The following is a 14,401-nucleotide window of genomic DNA, read 5'->3' as shown; positions in this document are numbered from 1 at the left end:
GTTGTTATTATGTTTTATTATTGTTATTATTATGATGCTATAATTGGTTGTGAGAACATATTTGGTATTAGAGTCTGTCAAAGTGCGTTTCAGCACCTTGGAGAGCATCCCAAGTCAGGGGAAAAGAAATGTCCTGTTGACCTGCTGCACCTGTTACAAATCAATGGAAGAAAAATATATAGCCTAGGATAAATGTAAGTAAAACTCAATATTCATAATCTTATTTTGTAGGCTACAAAAGTTTTTTCTCTCAATATATTAGGCCTATAGGTGCTTCATAAGCTATGTTTTATTCCATTAAAAGGTGATTGACTGTTATGACGCATAACACCTAAAAATCAGACGTGTGCATTTGCGTAACTCATTTCCATAAAGAATTGTGTGGCACTGGGATATAAACCTGTCTCTCTGACGATAGCACAGCTTCAGACACAGCTGTGCCTCGGAGAGTCTCAGTGTCCGGTAATAGGCCTATATAGACTATTCGATCATAGCAACTCTGCAATATTATTTTTAAGACAGTCTACGACAAATCGACATAAGTTCAATGAAGACGGAGGGTGCGGTGCAAAACATTCCGTTCGTCGGCAGAAAGCGAAGTCTGATCGAAGATGCCCGGAAAGAGCGCGCCAGCGGTTCATCGTCCCCTGGCCCATCGCGGGGCGGTGAAAACTTTGTGTTTGAGGAAAAGGAAGGAACAGTGACACTGAACATTATTTTCGCACTCAGCCATGAGAAGAATGCAGGGTTCTTTAAAACTGGCAAAGTCTTTGAGGTAAGGAAAGCATGTTCATCATTAGATATGAGTTGCAGATGGAGAGCTTCAATAGATCAGGTCTACGGCATCGACTCAATGTGATAAAATATACATGTGTTTGCTTAAATATGACATGTATGTCTTTACCATGCATTCAGACGTTTGAAGCTAAGCTTCTGCATATTGAGAGCCGACCAGGAAGGAAGTCTAAGAACAGTGGCTGTGATGATCTGGAGTTCTTTATGAGGTGTGAAGTGCACAGCTCTGACACAGACATCTTCATCAACTCACTCAAGAGAGTCGCCGACGACGTACGCACCATCCCAGAGGAAAAAGGTTATAATACAATTAGAATGAATAATAATCATACGTTTCTAAAAATAGTAACGTTTTTCTTGTCGTTGAGAATACAATAACACCTAATCATTTAAATTGTGTGAAATAATTATGCTCTACCATATTTTCCTGTTTCCTTGTTTTAGTTCCCTGGTTCCCCAGAAAGATCAGAGATCTGGATAAATGCAACCTGTTGATAACGAAATATGATCCAGATATGGACCAGGACCATCCAGTTAGTGTTTATGTTTACCTTAGCAATATTGCTAGGCTACCATTTATATGGCATTGACACAATACTTGTATAATTCATTGGATTGTTAGAAATAATACTCAACTATCAAAAAGGATAAACTAAACATGTCATGGCTAACTAATTGTTATGATTCCCTTTTCAGGGATTCAGTGATCCAGAATACAGAAAAAGAAGGTGCTTCATCGCTGAACTTGCAGCGAATTACAGACAGTAAATAGATCCCATCATTTTCACCTTTCAAAAAAGTTATTCCCATGTAGTCAGTCGCTCTTAGGTGCCAGCACTGCATCATTGGACCAAAGGCATGCCATTGTAGAAATGCATTCGTAAAGGAATGACTGATGTATTGATGCATCCATCTCTGTTCCACAGGGGGGAACCATTACCCAGAGTGGAGTACACACCAGAGGAGGTGGCCACATGGTGAGAATAACAGCTGATGTATAGTATACTGGAGATGGACATCATACCATCCTACTAGACTTCTTTCATAATGATCATAATATACAGTCAATATACCTGTTGAGTTGGAATGACAGTGTTCTAATGACTCTGCTGCTGCTGTCATTTAACAGGAGAGAGGTGTACCGGACCCTGAGGACCATCTACCCTGACCTGGCGTGCAGACAGTTCCTGGGTGGGCTGCAGCAGCTGGAGAGGGAGTGTGGCTACGGAGAGGACAGTATCCCCCAGCTCCGGGAGGTCTCTGCCTTCCTCAAAGGTGAGGCCCAGCAGTCTATCTCTGCCTGAGGGACAGAGCAATAGCAGCACTATGCCCAGCTTCAAGGAATAGAATAAACATGGACAGCGGCAAATCCAGCATGCGCACGACTTTCCATCGAATGACTAATTCTGGTCGATGACTGTGCGCAGTGCGCACCTTATAGATTGATTATGCCTCGTTATTTTAATGTAGATTGCTTACTACAGTAATAACATTAGGGATTGTTCTCGTACTGCAGAAACACTATAGGCAGTCACTGTTCACCATGTATGAACATCAGCATCCATGCCACTGGTGAACATGTGTCTGGCAGTGGTACCTTGCTATGTGTTCTTGTTTGTCCAGAGAAGACAGGCTTCCAGCTGCGTCCGGTGGCAGGGCTACTCTCCGCCAGAGACTTCCTAGCCAGCCTGGCCTTCAGAGTGTTCCAGTGTACCCAGTACATCCGCCACGCCTCCGCACCCATGCACTCCCCGGAGCCGTACGTCAATTGGTGTTACTGACATAGTAGAATCACTCGAAATAATGTGTGTCATAAAAACAAGTTTACTAAACTGACCATAAAGAATAACATATGTATGATTCATGTGTATCATGATAGTCAGTCTAATCAATGGACATATTCATGTGCGTCAATGTATTCACTGCTTTTGCGCTCCCTTCTCTCAGAGATTGCTGTCACGAGTTACTCGGCCATATTCCTATGCTTGCAGACAAAGAATTTGCCCAGTTTTCCCAGGTAAAAACATTTAGACTTCTAATATGGTTCATATGATGCTTGGGAGTAATAATACATCCATTATAATAATACATACATTGTCTTATCAGTGCGCAACACTCACAATTGTTTGTCATTTGCAGGAAATTGGCCTGGCCTCACTGGGAGCGTCAGACGAGGATATTGAGAGACTCTCAACCGTAAGAGCTGACCTTTGAGCTTTCATTTCAAAATAAGCAGTTACCAATCAGATGTAAAACATTAGATACTGCACTGAGGTTGGGTGTTGGACTGCAAATTACGGACCTTTGCTGCCATCTAGTGGAAAATATAAAATACTGACCAATCTGATCATTTGATTAATGTGTTGTCAGGCGTGAAACAGAGCCTTATCATTTCCTCATCGCTTGTTGCCATTCCTCCGACAGTTGTACTGGTTCACGGTGGAGTTTGGACTGTGTAAGCAGAATGGAACTGTGAAGGCATACGGTGCCGGCCTCCTGTCCTCATATGGAGAACTCATTGTGAGTAGGATTTTACATTGGTACTCTGTAGAATTGTACTGATAGAGGGGACTAATTCCTCATTTATTATCTCTGTTTTCGTATAACATGCCGCTAATCATTTCTGAAGGAGTCTAAAACGATAACTAATCACTTATCTCTTATTTCCATCTTTCAGTATGCTCTCTCTAACGAACCTGAGTACAAGCCATTCAACCCAGAGGAGACAGCAATCCAGCCTTACCAGGACCAGACTTTCCAACCTGTCTACTTTGTCTCAGAAAGCTTTGAGGATGCCAAGATTAAGATGAGGTACATCAATGCATACAAGTGGTGAATGTCTATATGTGAGCACTTCAGTACGTCACAGGAAATGTGTAACATTTGGGTTCGAGTTGATCTTGTCGCTCCTGGAAGCGGTGCTGCAGGGGTTTTGGAGAGGAGCCAATGGGAACCTCAGGGGATCTGAGGGAGGACACAGAAGCAAATCAGACTGAAGGCAGCTGTTTAGGAGTTACTCGTAATTAGCATATTACGTTTTGTAATATGTTAATGTAATCTGAATGAGCAGAGCATGGATGGACAGGGGCAACTCCAGTCCTCGGGGGCCGGAGTGGTGACACTTTTACCCCATCCCTAGCACAAACAGCTGAGTAAACTAATCTAAACGGAAGATCGTGGTTAGTTGATTATTGGAGTCAGGTGTGTTAGCTAACACATTTTTTATTTATTTTATTTTATTTATTTCACCTTTATTTAACCAGGTAGGCTAGTTGAGAACAAGTTCTCATTTACAACTGCGACCTGGCCAAAATAAAGCAAAGCAGTGCGACACAAACAACAACACAGAATTACACATGGAATAAACAAACATGCAGTCAATAATACAATAGAGAAAGTCTATATACAGTGTGTGCAAATGAGGTAGGATAAGGGGGGTGAGGCAATAAATAGGCTATAGTGGCTGGGGTGATAGATATGCAGAAGATGAGTGTGCAAGTAGCGGTACTGGGGTGCAAAGGAGCAAAATAAATAACAATATGGTAATGAGGTAGTTGGATGGGATATTTACAGATTGGCTATGTACAGGTGCCGCGATATGTGAGCTGCTCTGACAGCTGGTGTTTAAAGCTAGTGAGGGAGATATGAGTCTCCAGCTTCAATGATTTTTGCAGTTCGTTCCAGTCATTGGCAGCAGAGAACTGGAAGGAAAGGCAGCCGAAGGAGGAATTGGCTTTGGGGGTGACCAGTGAAATATACCTGCTGGATCGCGTGCTGCGGGTGGGTGCTGCTATGGTGACCAGTGAGCTGAGATAAGGCGGGGCTTTACCTAGCAAAGACTTATAGATGACCTGTAGCCAGTGGGTTTGGCGACAGATATGAAGCAAGGGCCAGCCAACGAGAGAGCATACAGGTCGCAGTGGTGGGTAGTATATGGGGCTTTGGTGACAAAACGGATGGCACTGTGATGGACTGCATCCAATTTGCTGACTAGTGTTGGAGGCTATTTTGTAAATGACATCGCCGAAGTCAAGGATCGATAGGATAATCAGTTTTACTAGAGTATGTTTAGCAGCATGAGTGAAGGATGATTTGTTGCGAAATAGGAAGCCGATTCTAGATGTAATTTTGGATTGGAGATGCTTAATGTGAGTCTGGAAGGAGAGTTTACAGTCTAACATGACACCTAGGTATTTGTAGTTGTCCACATATTCTAAGTCAGAACCGTCCAGAGTAGTGATGCTGGACGGGTGACCTCATTATGAGAGAGATGAGATGACCTGAGGAGACACTCGGAGTCAATACTTGCGAACATTTAAATTTAACCCATAAGAGTTTTAAGCCCTGTCTAAGCCGGGGGAGGGGGTACTACTAAGCTATATGGAAATGTTTTAAGGTCATACCAAGGATCATTTTGCTATTTGAATTTGAAGACCCCTTGAAGTATCAAAAAAACATTTTATGAACCCCTTAGAAGACGATTTTCAGAATGTCATCATCTCATCATGTGCTATTGGACCAGGTCTCTCTTGGAAAAGAGATGTTATCTCAATGAGAAAAACCTGTATAAATTATTTTATTTATTTTGCTCCTTTGCACCATATTATTTATATTTGAACTTTGAACTTTCTTCAAACTACAAATCTACCATTCCAGTGTTTTTCTTGCTATACTTTATTTACTTTGCCACCATGGCATTTTTTTGCTTTTACCTCCCTTATCTCACATCATTTGCTCACATTGTATATAGTCTTATATTTTTTTTCTACTGTATTATTGACTGTATGTTGTTTACTCCATGTGTAACTCTGTGTTGTTGTATGTTGTCGAACTGCTTTGCTTTATCTTGGCCAGGTCGCAATTGTAAATGAGAACTTGTTCTCAACTTGCCTACCTGGTTAAATAAAGGTGAAATAAAATAAAATAAATAAAAAATAAATAAAGGTTAAATAAGGAATTAAATAAATACATCTGACAAACACCACGCTGTCACCTTTAACTGCAAATGCGGAAGTGTTACATAGGCGGATGCAATGCATTGAGACCCATCCAATGCAAAAAACAGATATCTCTTGCTTAAACTCACAGATTCTTATGATGATTTATTTTCATGATAATTAGATTTCCGCGGGGCCACGGACATCGATTTTAGGGTTTTTTAAACAGGTTCTCTGGCACAAAATCCATATCAGCCAATTAAACTTGTCGATTTACTTGCACGTGGCAGAACACTAAATTGTAGCTGGCTCCATCCGATAACTTGGCACACGTTAGCCCTATGCTAACCTCACCAGGTGGCACTGATTATATCCTGGCACAAATGATGCATCGGCCAATTACAATTGTCAACGTGGTTGGACGTGTTCCAACTCTTGTTCATGGAAGCATCCTTAACACACCTCAGTCCAACAGGATGCTCCGATCATCAATGCAACCGTCACATGTATTTGGCTGACTGGTCAAATTGCTCTCTGTGTTAAGTGCCAAGTCCACGTAATTGTCGCAGATTGCGGCAAGGGTTAGAATTTCACATGAGTTTCCTCCCCTTTGAAATGTAGATATACTGTACATGTACTGTATTAGTGTGCTGAAAAAGGACGCCAACAGCTTGAAAAGAAAGATTACTAAACAATTGAATAAGGAGAACTCTTTCTTCAGCCTTGCAGACAAACGCACTGCTATGGCCTTATAATTATATTACATAGGCTATATTACATAGACTATATTACATGGACATGAACACAAATGTAGGCCTACAATGTGTTATATGCATAGTTATAATCATCCACGCGTTATTTGACTCGAGGAGGATGAACATTACAAAGTGTACAGTAGGATTGTAGTTAGTATCATTATCATCCTACAGATGGCAGTATTGCAGTTATTTTAAAATAAGTTTATCACACTTGGCTGTCATGAGTATATTCTTATGTAGGTAGGCTACACTTACATCCAGGCCTACAACGTTTTGTAGGCTATGCATTATTATAATCATCCACTTGGTCAAATGCGTTTTGAATTGAGCATCAAGGACCGGCAGTAAACAGTTATTTTCCACAACAAAAAAGATTGCAAGCCAACCGTTTTAGCAGTGTGCCACCTAGAGGCAATAATGATAGTGATAGTCGATATGCTATTTGACAAATAGACAACTACCACCAACTACCACCATTGTTAGGGCCCTAACAATGGTGGTAGTTGTCTAGAAAACAGCACGGCAGGCTGTCTAGCTCCCTCCTATCCTTTTTGTGGACACATCTCATTATTGTAATCTTATTTGAATATTCGATGAGAGTTGTTGACGTCAACCGCCTGTATTCAATGGAGAGAGATGCTATGCTACTAGCTTCATGTCATGAATATGTATAGCCATCTCCCATGTATCTTGTCAGTATATCCACAATCTTTGCTGTTCTGTTGGTCTGTAATGTTGTGAGCCAATATTGCATTGACGCATCCTCGACTACGCTACTAGCTAGTGCTAGTAGCGTAGTTACCGGGATGTCACGTGTCCTACTTATATCAGAACACTCATAACTCATAACAACTTAAGCATTACGGAACTTCTATTCGATCAAATAAACCTCATGTAGCAAATAAGCTATACATTTTTTTGTTGACCAAATTCGACGCTCATTGACTTTCATACAAAAACTCCTTGCTTGGGTGAGTGAAACAACGAAAACAAAAGTCACCTGCTGGAAGGAGACAGATTTTCCGCGGAGTTGGGCCTCTCTCTTCCTGTAGGTTTAAAATATCCCTCTAGTGGCCAGGGTTGACCTATTTTAAGAAATGCCATTGGTTGGTGGATATAAGTCTAAGATCTTTGATAGGCTGATGAAGAATAAGTGCCACCTGTTGAGGTTAGCATAGGGCTAACGTGTTCCATGTTATCTGATGGGACCAGCTACAATTGTGATGGCGCCGGAGGTGGTGGCTGCCATTTTATTGGCTCTGAACCAACCATGCTATTTTGTTCGTTTTTAACGCATTGTTTGTTACTTATTTTGTACATAATGTTGCTGCTACCGTCTCTTATGACTGAAAAGAGCTTCTGGACATCAGAACAGCGATTACTCACCTCAAATTGGACAAATAATTTGTCTTTAATGAGTCGGACGGGAGGATATACTCCAAACACCCGAACAGGCCCAGTCTCCCCGTCATTCACTGGAGAAAGAAACTGAGATTTCACGTAAAGAGATCGGGGTGCCTTGTGAGGATCAGGCGACGAGTGGCTAATCTGCCTTTGCCATCAGTACAGTTAGCTAACATTCAATCGCTGGAAAATAAATGTGATGAACTGAAAGCACGTATATCCTACCAACGGGACATTAAAAACTGCAATATCTTATGTTTCACAGAGTTGTGGCTGAACGCCGACATTAATAACATACACCTGCCAGGTTATTCACACTAACGGCAAGGTAGAACAGCAACCTCTGGTAAGACACGGGGCGGGGGCCTATGCATATTTGTAAATAACAGCTAGTGCATGATATCTAAGGAAGTCTCGAGGTTTTGCTCGCCTGAGGTAGAGTATCTCACGATAAGCTGTAGACCACACTATCTACCTAGAGAGTTTATCTGTATTTTTCGTAGCGGTCTACATACCACCACAGACCGATGCTGGCACTAAAACCACACTCAATGAGCTGTATACCGCCATAAGAAAACAAGAAAACGCTCATCCAGAGGCGACAATCCTAGTGGCCGGGGACTTTAATGCAGGGCAACTTGAATCAGTTTTACCTAATTTCTATCAGCATGTTCAATGTGCAACCAGAGGGAAAAAACTCTAGACCATCTTTACTCCACATACAGAGACGAGTGCATACACATACAGAGACTCACCCTCCATTTGGCAAATCTGACCATAATTCTATCCTCCGGATTCCTGCTTACAAGCAAAAATTTAAGCAGAAAGCACCATTTGACTCGGTCTATAAAAAAAGTGGTCAGATGAAGCAGATGCTAAACTACAGGACTGTTTTGCTAGCACAGACTGGAATATGTTCCGGGATTCTTCCTATGGTGTTGAGGAGTACACCACATCAGTCACTGGCTTCATCAATAAGTGCATCGATGACGTCGTCCCCACAGTGACTGTACGTACATACCCCAATCAGAAGCCACGGTTTACAGGCAACATTTGCACTGAGCTAAAGGCTAGAGCTGCCGCTTTCAAGGAGCGGGACTCTAACCCGGAAGCTTATAAGAAATCCCACTATGCCCTCCGACGAACCATCAAACAGGCAAAGCGTCAATACAGGACTAAGATCGAAATTGTACTACAAAGGCTCCGACGCTCGTCGGATGTGGCAGGGCTTACAAACTATTACAGACTTCAAAGGGAAGCAGAGCTGAGAGCTGCCCAGTGACACGAGACGACCAGATGAGCTAAATAACTTCTATGCTCGCTTCGAGGCAAGAAAAACTGAAACAAGCATGAGAGCATCAGCTGTTCCGGACGACTGTGATCACGCTCTCCGCAGCCGATGTGAGTAAGACCTTTAAACAGGTCAACATTCACAAGGCCGCAGGGCCAGACGGATTTCCAGCATGTGTACTCCGAGCATGCGCTGACCAACTGGCAAGTGTCTTCACTGACATTTTCAACCTCTCCCTGTCTGAGTCTGTAATTTCAACATGTTTCAAGCAGACCCCCATAGTCTCTGTGCCCAAGAACACTAAGGTAAGCTGCCTAAATGACTACCAACCCGTAGCACTCACGTCTGTAGCCATGAAATACTTTGAAAGGCTGGTCATGGCTCACATCAACACCATTATCCCAAAAACTCTAGACCCACTCCAATTTGCATACCGCCCCAACAGATCCACAGATGATGCAATGTCTATTGCACTCCACACTGCCCTTTCACACCTGGACAAAAGGAACACCTATGTGAGAATGCTATTTATTGACTACAACTCAGCGTTCAACACCATAGTGCCCTCAAAGCTCATCACTAAGCTAAGGACCCTGGGACTAAACACCTCCCTCTGCAACTGGATCCTGGACTTCCTGACGGGCCGCCCCCAGGTGGTAAGGGTAGGTAACACCACATCCGCCACGCTGATCCTCAACACGGGGGTCCCCTCAGGGGTGCGTGCTCAGTCCCCTCCTGTACTCCCTGTTCACTCATGGCTGCACGGCCAGGCACGACTCCAACACAATCATTAAGTTTGCCGATGACACAACAGTGGTAGGCCTGATCACCGACAACGATGAGACAGCCTATAGGGAGGAGGTCAGAGACCTGGCCGTGTGGTGCAAGAACAACCACCTCGCCCTCAGTGTGATCAAGACAAAGGAGATGATTGTGGACTACAGGAAAAGGAGGACTGAGCACGCCCCCATTCTCATCAACGGGGCTGTAGTGGAGCAGGTTGAGAGCTTCAAGTTCCTTGGTGTCCACATCACCAAACTAACATGGTCCAAGCATACCAAGACAGTCATGAAGAGGGCACGACAAAACCTATTCCCCCTCAGGAGACTGAAAAGATTTGGCATGGGTCCTCAGATCCTCAAAAGGTTCTACAGCTGCACCATCGAGAGCATCCTGACTGGTTGCGTCACTGCCTGGTATGGCAACTGCTCGGCATCCGAGGGTAGTGCGTATGGCCGAGTACATCACCGGGGCCAAGCTTCCTGCCATCCAGGACCTCTATACCAGGCGGTGTCAGAGGAAGGCCCTAAAAATTGTCAAAGACTGCAGCCACCCTAGTCATAGACTGCTCTCTCTGCTACCGCACGGCAAGCGGTACCGGACCGCCAAGTCTTGGTCCAAGAGGCTACTAAACAGCTTCCACCCCCCAAGCCATAAGACTCCTAAACATCTAATCAAATGCCCCCCCCCCCCCCCCGCTGCTACTCTGTTATTATCTATGCATAGTTACTTTAATAACTCTACCTACATGTACATATTACCTCAATTACCTCGACTAACCGGTGCCCTTGCACATTGTGTCTGTACCGGTACCCCCTGTAAATAGCCCTGCTATTGTTATTTACTGCTGCTCTTTAATTAGTTGTTATTCTTATCTCTTACTTTTTGGGGGGTATTTTCTTAAAACTGCATTGTTAGTTAAGGGCTTGTAAGTAAGCATTTCAATGTAAGGTCTACACCTGTTGTATTCGACGCATGTGCCAAATAACATTTGATTTGATTTTAGCTTCTGTCACATGCAAGTAAATCACAGATTTGAATTGGCTGATACGCATTTGGTGCTAGAGAACTGTTTAAAATTAAATGGTTGATTCTTCGCAAATATGGAGCCAATGTTTTAAAACCTTATTGTTCTACCTGCAGGCGGTACTCATCGTCCATCCAACGTCCCTTCTCTGTCCGGTACGACCCATTCACCTGCAGCCTGGAAGTTCTGGACCAGCCCAGTAAAATCCAGCATGCCCTAGGCCAGATGAGAGACGACCTGAAGATACTCCACAGTGCCCTGGAGAAACTGGGCTGAGGGCCTCAACACTAAGCCAGAGACTCAGGGAGTGAAACTGATACATACCTCTAGAGGAGTGGGAAGGGGAAGCCATTTTGGGTCTTTAAAGGTGCAATCTGTAATTTCTCTGTGTGGCCATGGGGCCAAATGCACAAACAATCAATGCTCAAATTGCACAAAATACAGTAGTTCCATTTAAGACAATCAGTTGAATATCCATCTCTTCAATCCTGCTGGGCTAATACTTGCATTATTATTATTGTATTTTTTAGAGACTAAACTAGATTTAGCATTTAAAAATGGATGTATGTGAAATGCCGTGTATATATTTAGTTAACTGAAAAACACAATTTATATTTAGGTGCAAGATTCATTAATATTTCCTTGTTGGGTGTATGTATTGTTATGATATGTATTGATATGTACAGTGACGTTATACATGTATTGTGAGGAGAATGTACAAAGTAATACATTTTATTTTTTCAGTCCAATCACAAAGGGCATGAAAGAGAGAGAGAGACACACGGGGGTAGGAAATGTACAGGGTGAATATGGCCGAGAATGTTTATCTTAGTAGAGAGATTACAGACAAAAACTTTAGAATGCATGTGTAAAATAGTGATCTGATAGAGAGCGAGAAAAACCCCAATATGGAGGGAGATCAAGGAAAGAGACAAGAAAGTATACAAGGTCTGTGCATTTGAGAGAGCGAGCGAGCAAGAGAGAGAGAGAGAGAGAGAAAGAGAGCGAGAGGGAACATGAACGTCAAAGAGGGTGGGAGTACTACAATATAAGCCCATGTGCCACTGCCTCCCATTCCAAACCAACTGTTTCCATTTAGAAAATTCTTGGAACCCATTTGTCTTCACGTGTTATTAAGTAAAGGGAAGGAGCTAATTATGAATGATTTAAATATCATGTTTCCTCAGCTGGCTACTGTCAGAGCCAGCACTGAGGCCCAGTGGATCTAAAGCTGGACCTGGTCACACAGACCTCACAGTATAACACTACACGGTCAGTAGGGTTTCACAACTGGCATGATAAACTCTCTCCATCTCCTCTCTCTTCCTCTCTCTATCTGTGGGTTCAAGGGGTAATAGATGCCTTGTTTCTGTATCAGTGACAATGTGTCTGCACCAGAGTTCACCCGTATTCATTTTTAAAGCCAGAACGCAAATTGGTTCAGAGATCTACTCCGACTGTAAAACATCATGATGTACACAGTGGCCGTAAAAGCCTCCGACCACCTTGAGTGAGAGGCCTTCCTGTTCAATTATTCCAGTGTAAATCAAACATGCTTCACTTTCCTCACAGAGAAACACAACCTCTCCAGTGGAGAGAAAATGGTGCACAGAGCCGAAGATTTATCTACTATACCGCTCGACTTGAGTGCAGCAGTGCACACATCCACTTGCTTAACCCAAATTCAAACACTTAATAATTTTGCGTATCTCAGCTTACATTCAGCACAGCTCGATCCCAAAAATCCCCCCCCCCCCCAGAAAATCACTGACCACTGGGACCCAAATCTGCTGAGGCCCCTAAACACAAAATAGGTTGCCATGACGATATGATAACCACTACTGGTTCCAAGCAAGATTATTGTGCCTCACATACTAACCACAAATCCCCCAATGATGTACAGTATCATCCTGCCTTCAGAACTTAAGTGTTTCCTAATGTCATGGACCATCGTTACCTTGGCACGCTAGCCTCCCCAGACTCAAAAGGATGGGTCATTGGGTTCACAGAGTCCTCCCTGAAGACATAGATGAAGCACAGATCATGGATTGTCTTTTGCCACATTCATAAACAAAAAAATGCTGCTAAACCCAATGATTACTTCCCAGAGACACTTGAAATTAAACTTTGACCAAAATTATCCAATTTACATTTTGTGTAACCCACTGTACTGAGTGCTCTAATGATTTATCGTTGTCACATTTAGTCTGTATTGTAATGCTTTGCAGCCTTTTCTCTCAACTGCCCTCATCCAAATCAACACATTTTCACTTCAGGCTGGTTTTAAATCATGTAGGCCTAAGAAAATCCCCAGGAGATTAAAGGAAAGTATTTTTTTACCTCAAAGAAAACCTCTAATCTCTTCCTTTGTTTTCTCTCCTCTAATACTGCTCATTATTAGCATTTGTTCTCGTTATCTTGAGCCCCTGGCTTCGAATGTGTGGGTTGGGGCAGAATTAGCTGAAGGCCTCATCTTGTCTGAAGTGGTGGAGGGGATTACAGAGAGAGAGGTGGAGAGGTCACACCTGTCTGATCTCTCTTTGATTCCTCTCTGCGTTCGTTATTACATTACAACTGGAGATTAAGCTGGAAGCCAAATCGGCCTACTAACCAGGAAAGCCTTCCTGGTCTATGAGAAATAGCTCTATCATGTTTATCCTACTGTTCAACTTCAAACCGAGGATCTCCTTGTTCAAACAAAAAAATAAGAGGTTAAGGGTCATGAGAATGACCTAATATGGATACTTTAATACGGCAAGCTTCAATCTCAGTTTACACTTGATTTAACTTGCCAAAAATTACATGGTATGTCAAAGAAGGTAACAAAGCAGTCTCCGAAATTCAAGACCTAGGGCAGTAACAGTACTAGGTCTGGGATTAATGGCAGATTCTCTTGGTTGTTCCGGGAGGGTCCTCTTCAGACAGACAACTCTCCCAAACAAATCACCAGGCAGACACATCGAAACCAACGTTTGCAGGCAAAACCTTTGCTGTGGGTTTAGTGAAGGTAGTTGATGCAAACTAGCCACTAGCAAAAATGCCCTCATTAAAAATAACCCCTGTGATCTCCATCTTACCAGCTACTATGTGTCCAGGGGATGTTTACGATAGGGCAAGAAGCGTATAAGGCAGTGACTTAAAAAAGCTGGATGTACCAACCCCGCCCTTTCCTCTATGCCAAACTGACGTTGTGTATATAACGCACCTCTCTGAATCAAAGGGGTTGGGTTAAATGCAGAAGACACATTTCAGTTGAATGCATTCAGTTGTACAACTGACTAGGTATCCCACTTTGCCTTTCCTTTCCAGACGTGTTAAGGTGGATCCTTGGTACATTGTGGGAGGCAAGCCATCTGTCCAGAACAGGGATGGGTAACTCCAGTCATCGGGGACCTGATTGGTGTCACTT

At 43.0% G+C, this 14,401-nt stretch overlaps 1 protein-coding gene across 1 annotated transcript; it reads left to right on the top strand.

Annotated features, from left to right (window-relative positions):
- Positions 1–107: 107 nt before the first annotated feature.
- On the top strand, positions 108–13,071 carry th2 (tyrosine hydroxylase 2). Its single transcript, XM_029761379.1, has 12 exons — positions 108–775; positions 916–1,093; positions 1,240–1,328; positions 1,492–1,559; positions 1,722–1,772; positions 1,925–2,070; positions 2,419–2,554; positions 2,743–2,812; positions 2,935–2,991; positions 3,220–3,315; positions 3,473–3,606; positions 11,109–13,071. Exons 1-12 carry the CDS (start codon positions 548–550, stop codon positions 11,266–11,268), a joined length of 1,413 nt encoding a protein of 470 aa, XP_029617239.1. The 5' UTR covers positions 108–547; the 3' UTR covers positions 11,269–13,071.
- Positions 13,072–14,401: the final 1,330 nt, after the last annotated feature.

This window comes from Salmo trutta, chromosome 8 (assembly GCF_901001165.1).
Source record: "Salmo trutta chromosome 8, fSalTru1.1, whole genome shotgun sequence".
NCBI classification, from domain to species: domain Eukaryota; kingdom Metazoa; phylum Chordata; class Actinopteri; order Salmoniformes; family Salmonidae; genus Salmo; species Salmo trutta.
The sequence above is the reverse complement of the archived record's forward strand: the minus strand, read 5'-3'. Positions and strand labels throughout refer to the sequence as shown.

Excerpts from the sequence above, each read along its gene's own strand:
- th2 (XM_029761379.1), top strand. The coding sequence starts at position 548 with ATGAAGACGGAGGGTGCGGTGCAAAACATTCCGTTCGTCGGCAGAAAG. Across the intron at positions 1,329-1,491 it reads ATATGGACCAGGACCATCCA|GGATTCAGTGATCCAGAATA; the intron begins GTTAGTGTTTAT and ends TTCCCTTTTCAG. Across the intron at positions 2,992-3,219 it reads ATATTGAGAGACTCTCAACC|TTGTACTGGTTCACGGTGGA; the intron begins GTAAGAGCTGAC and ends TTCCTCCGACAG.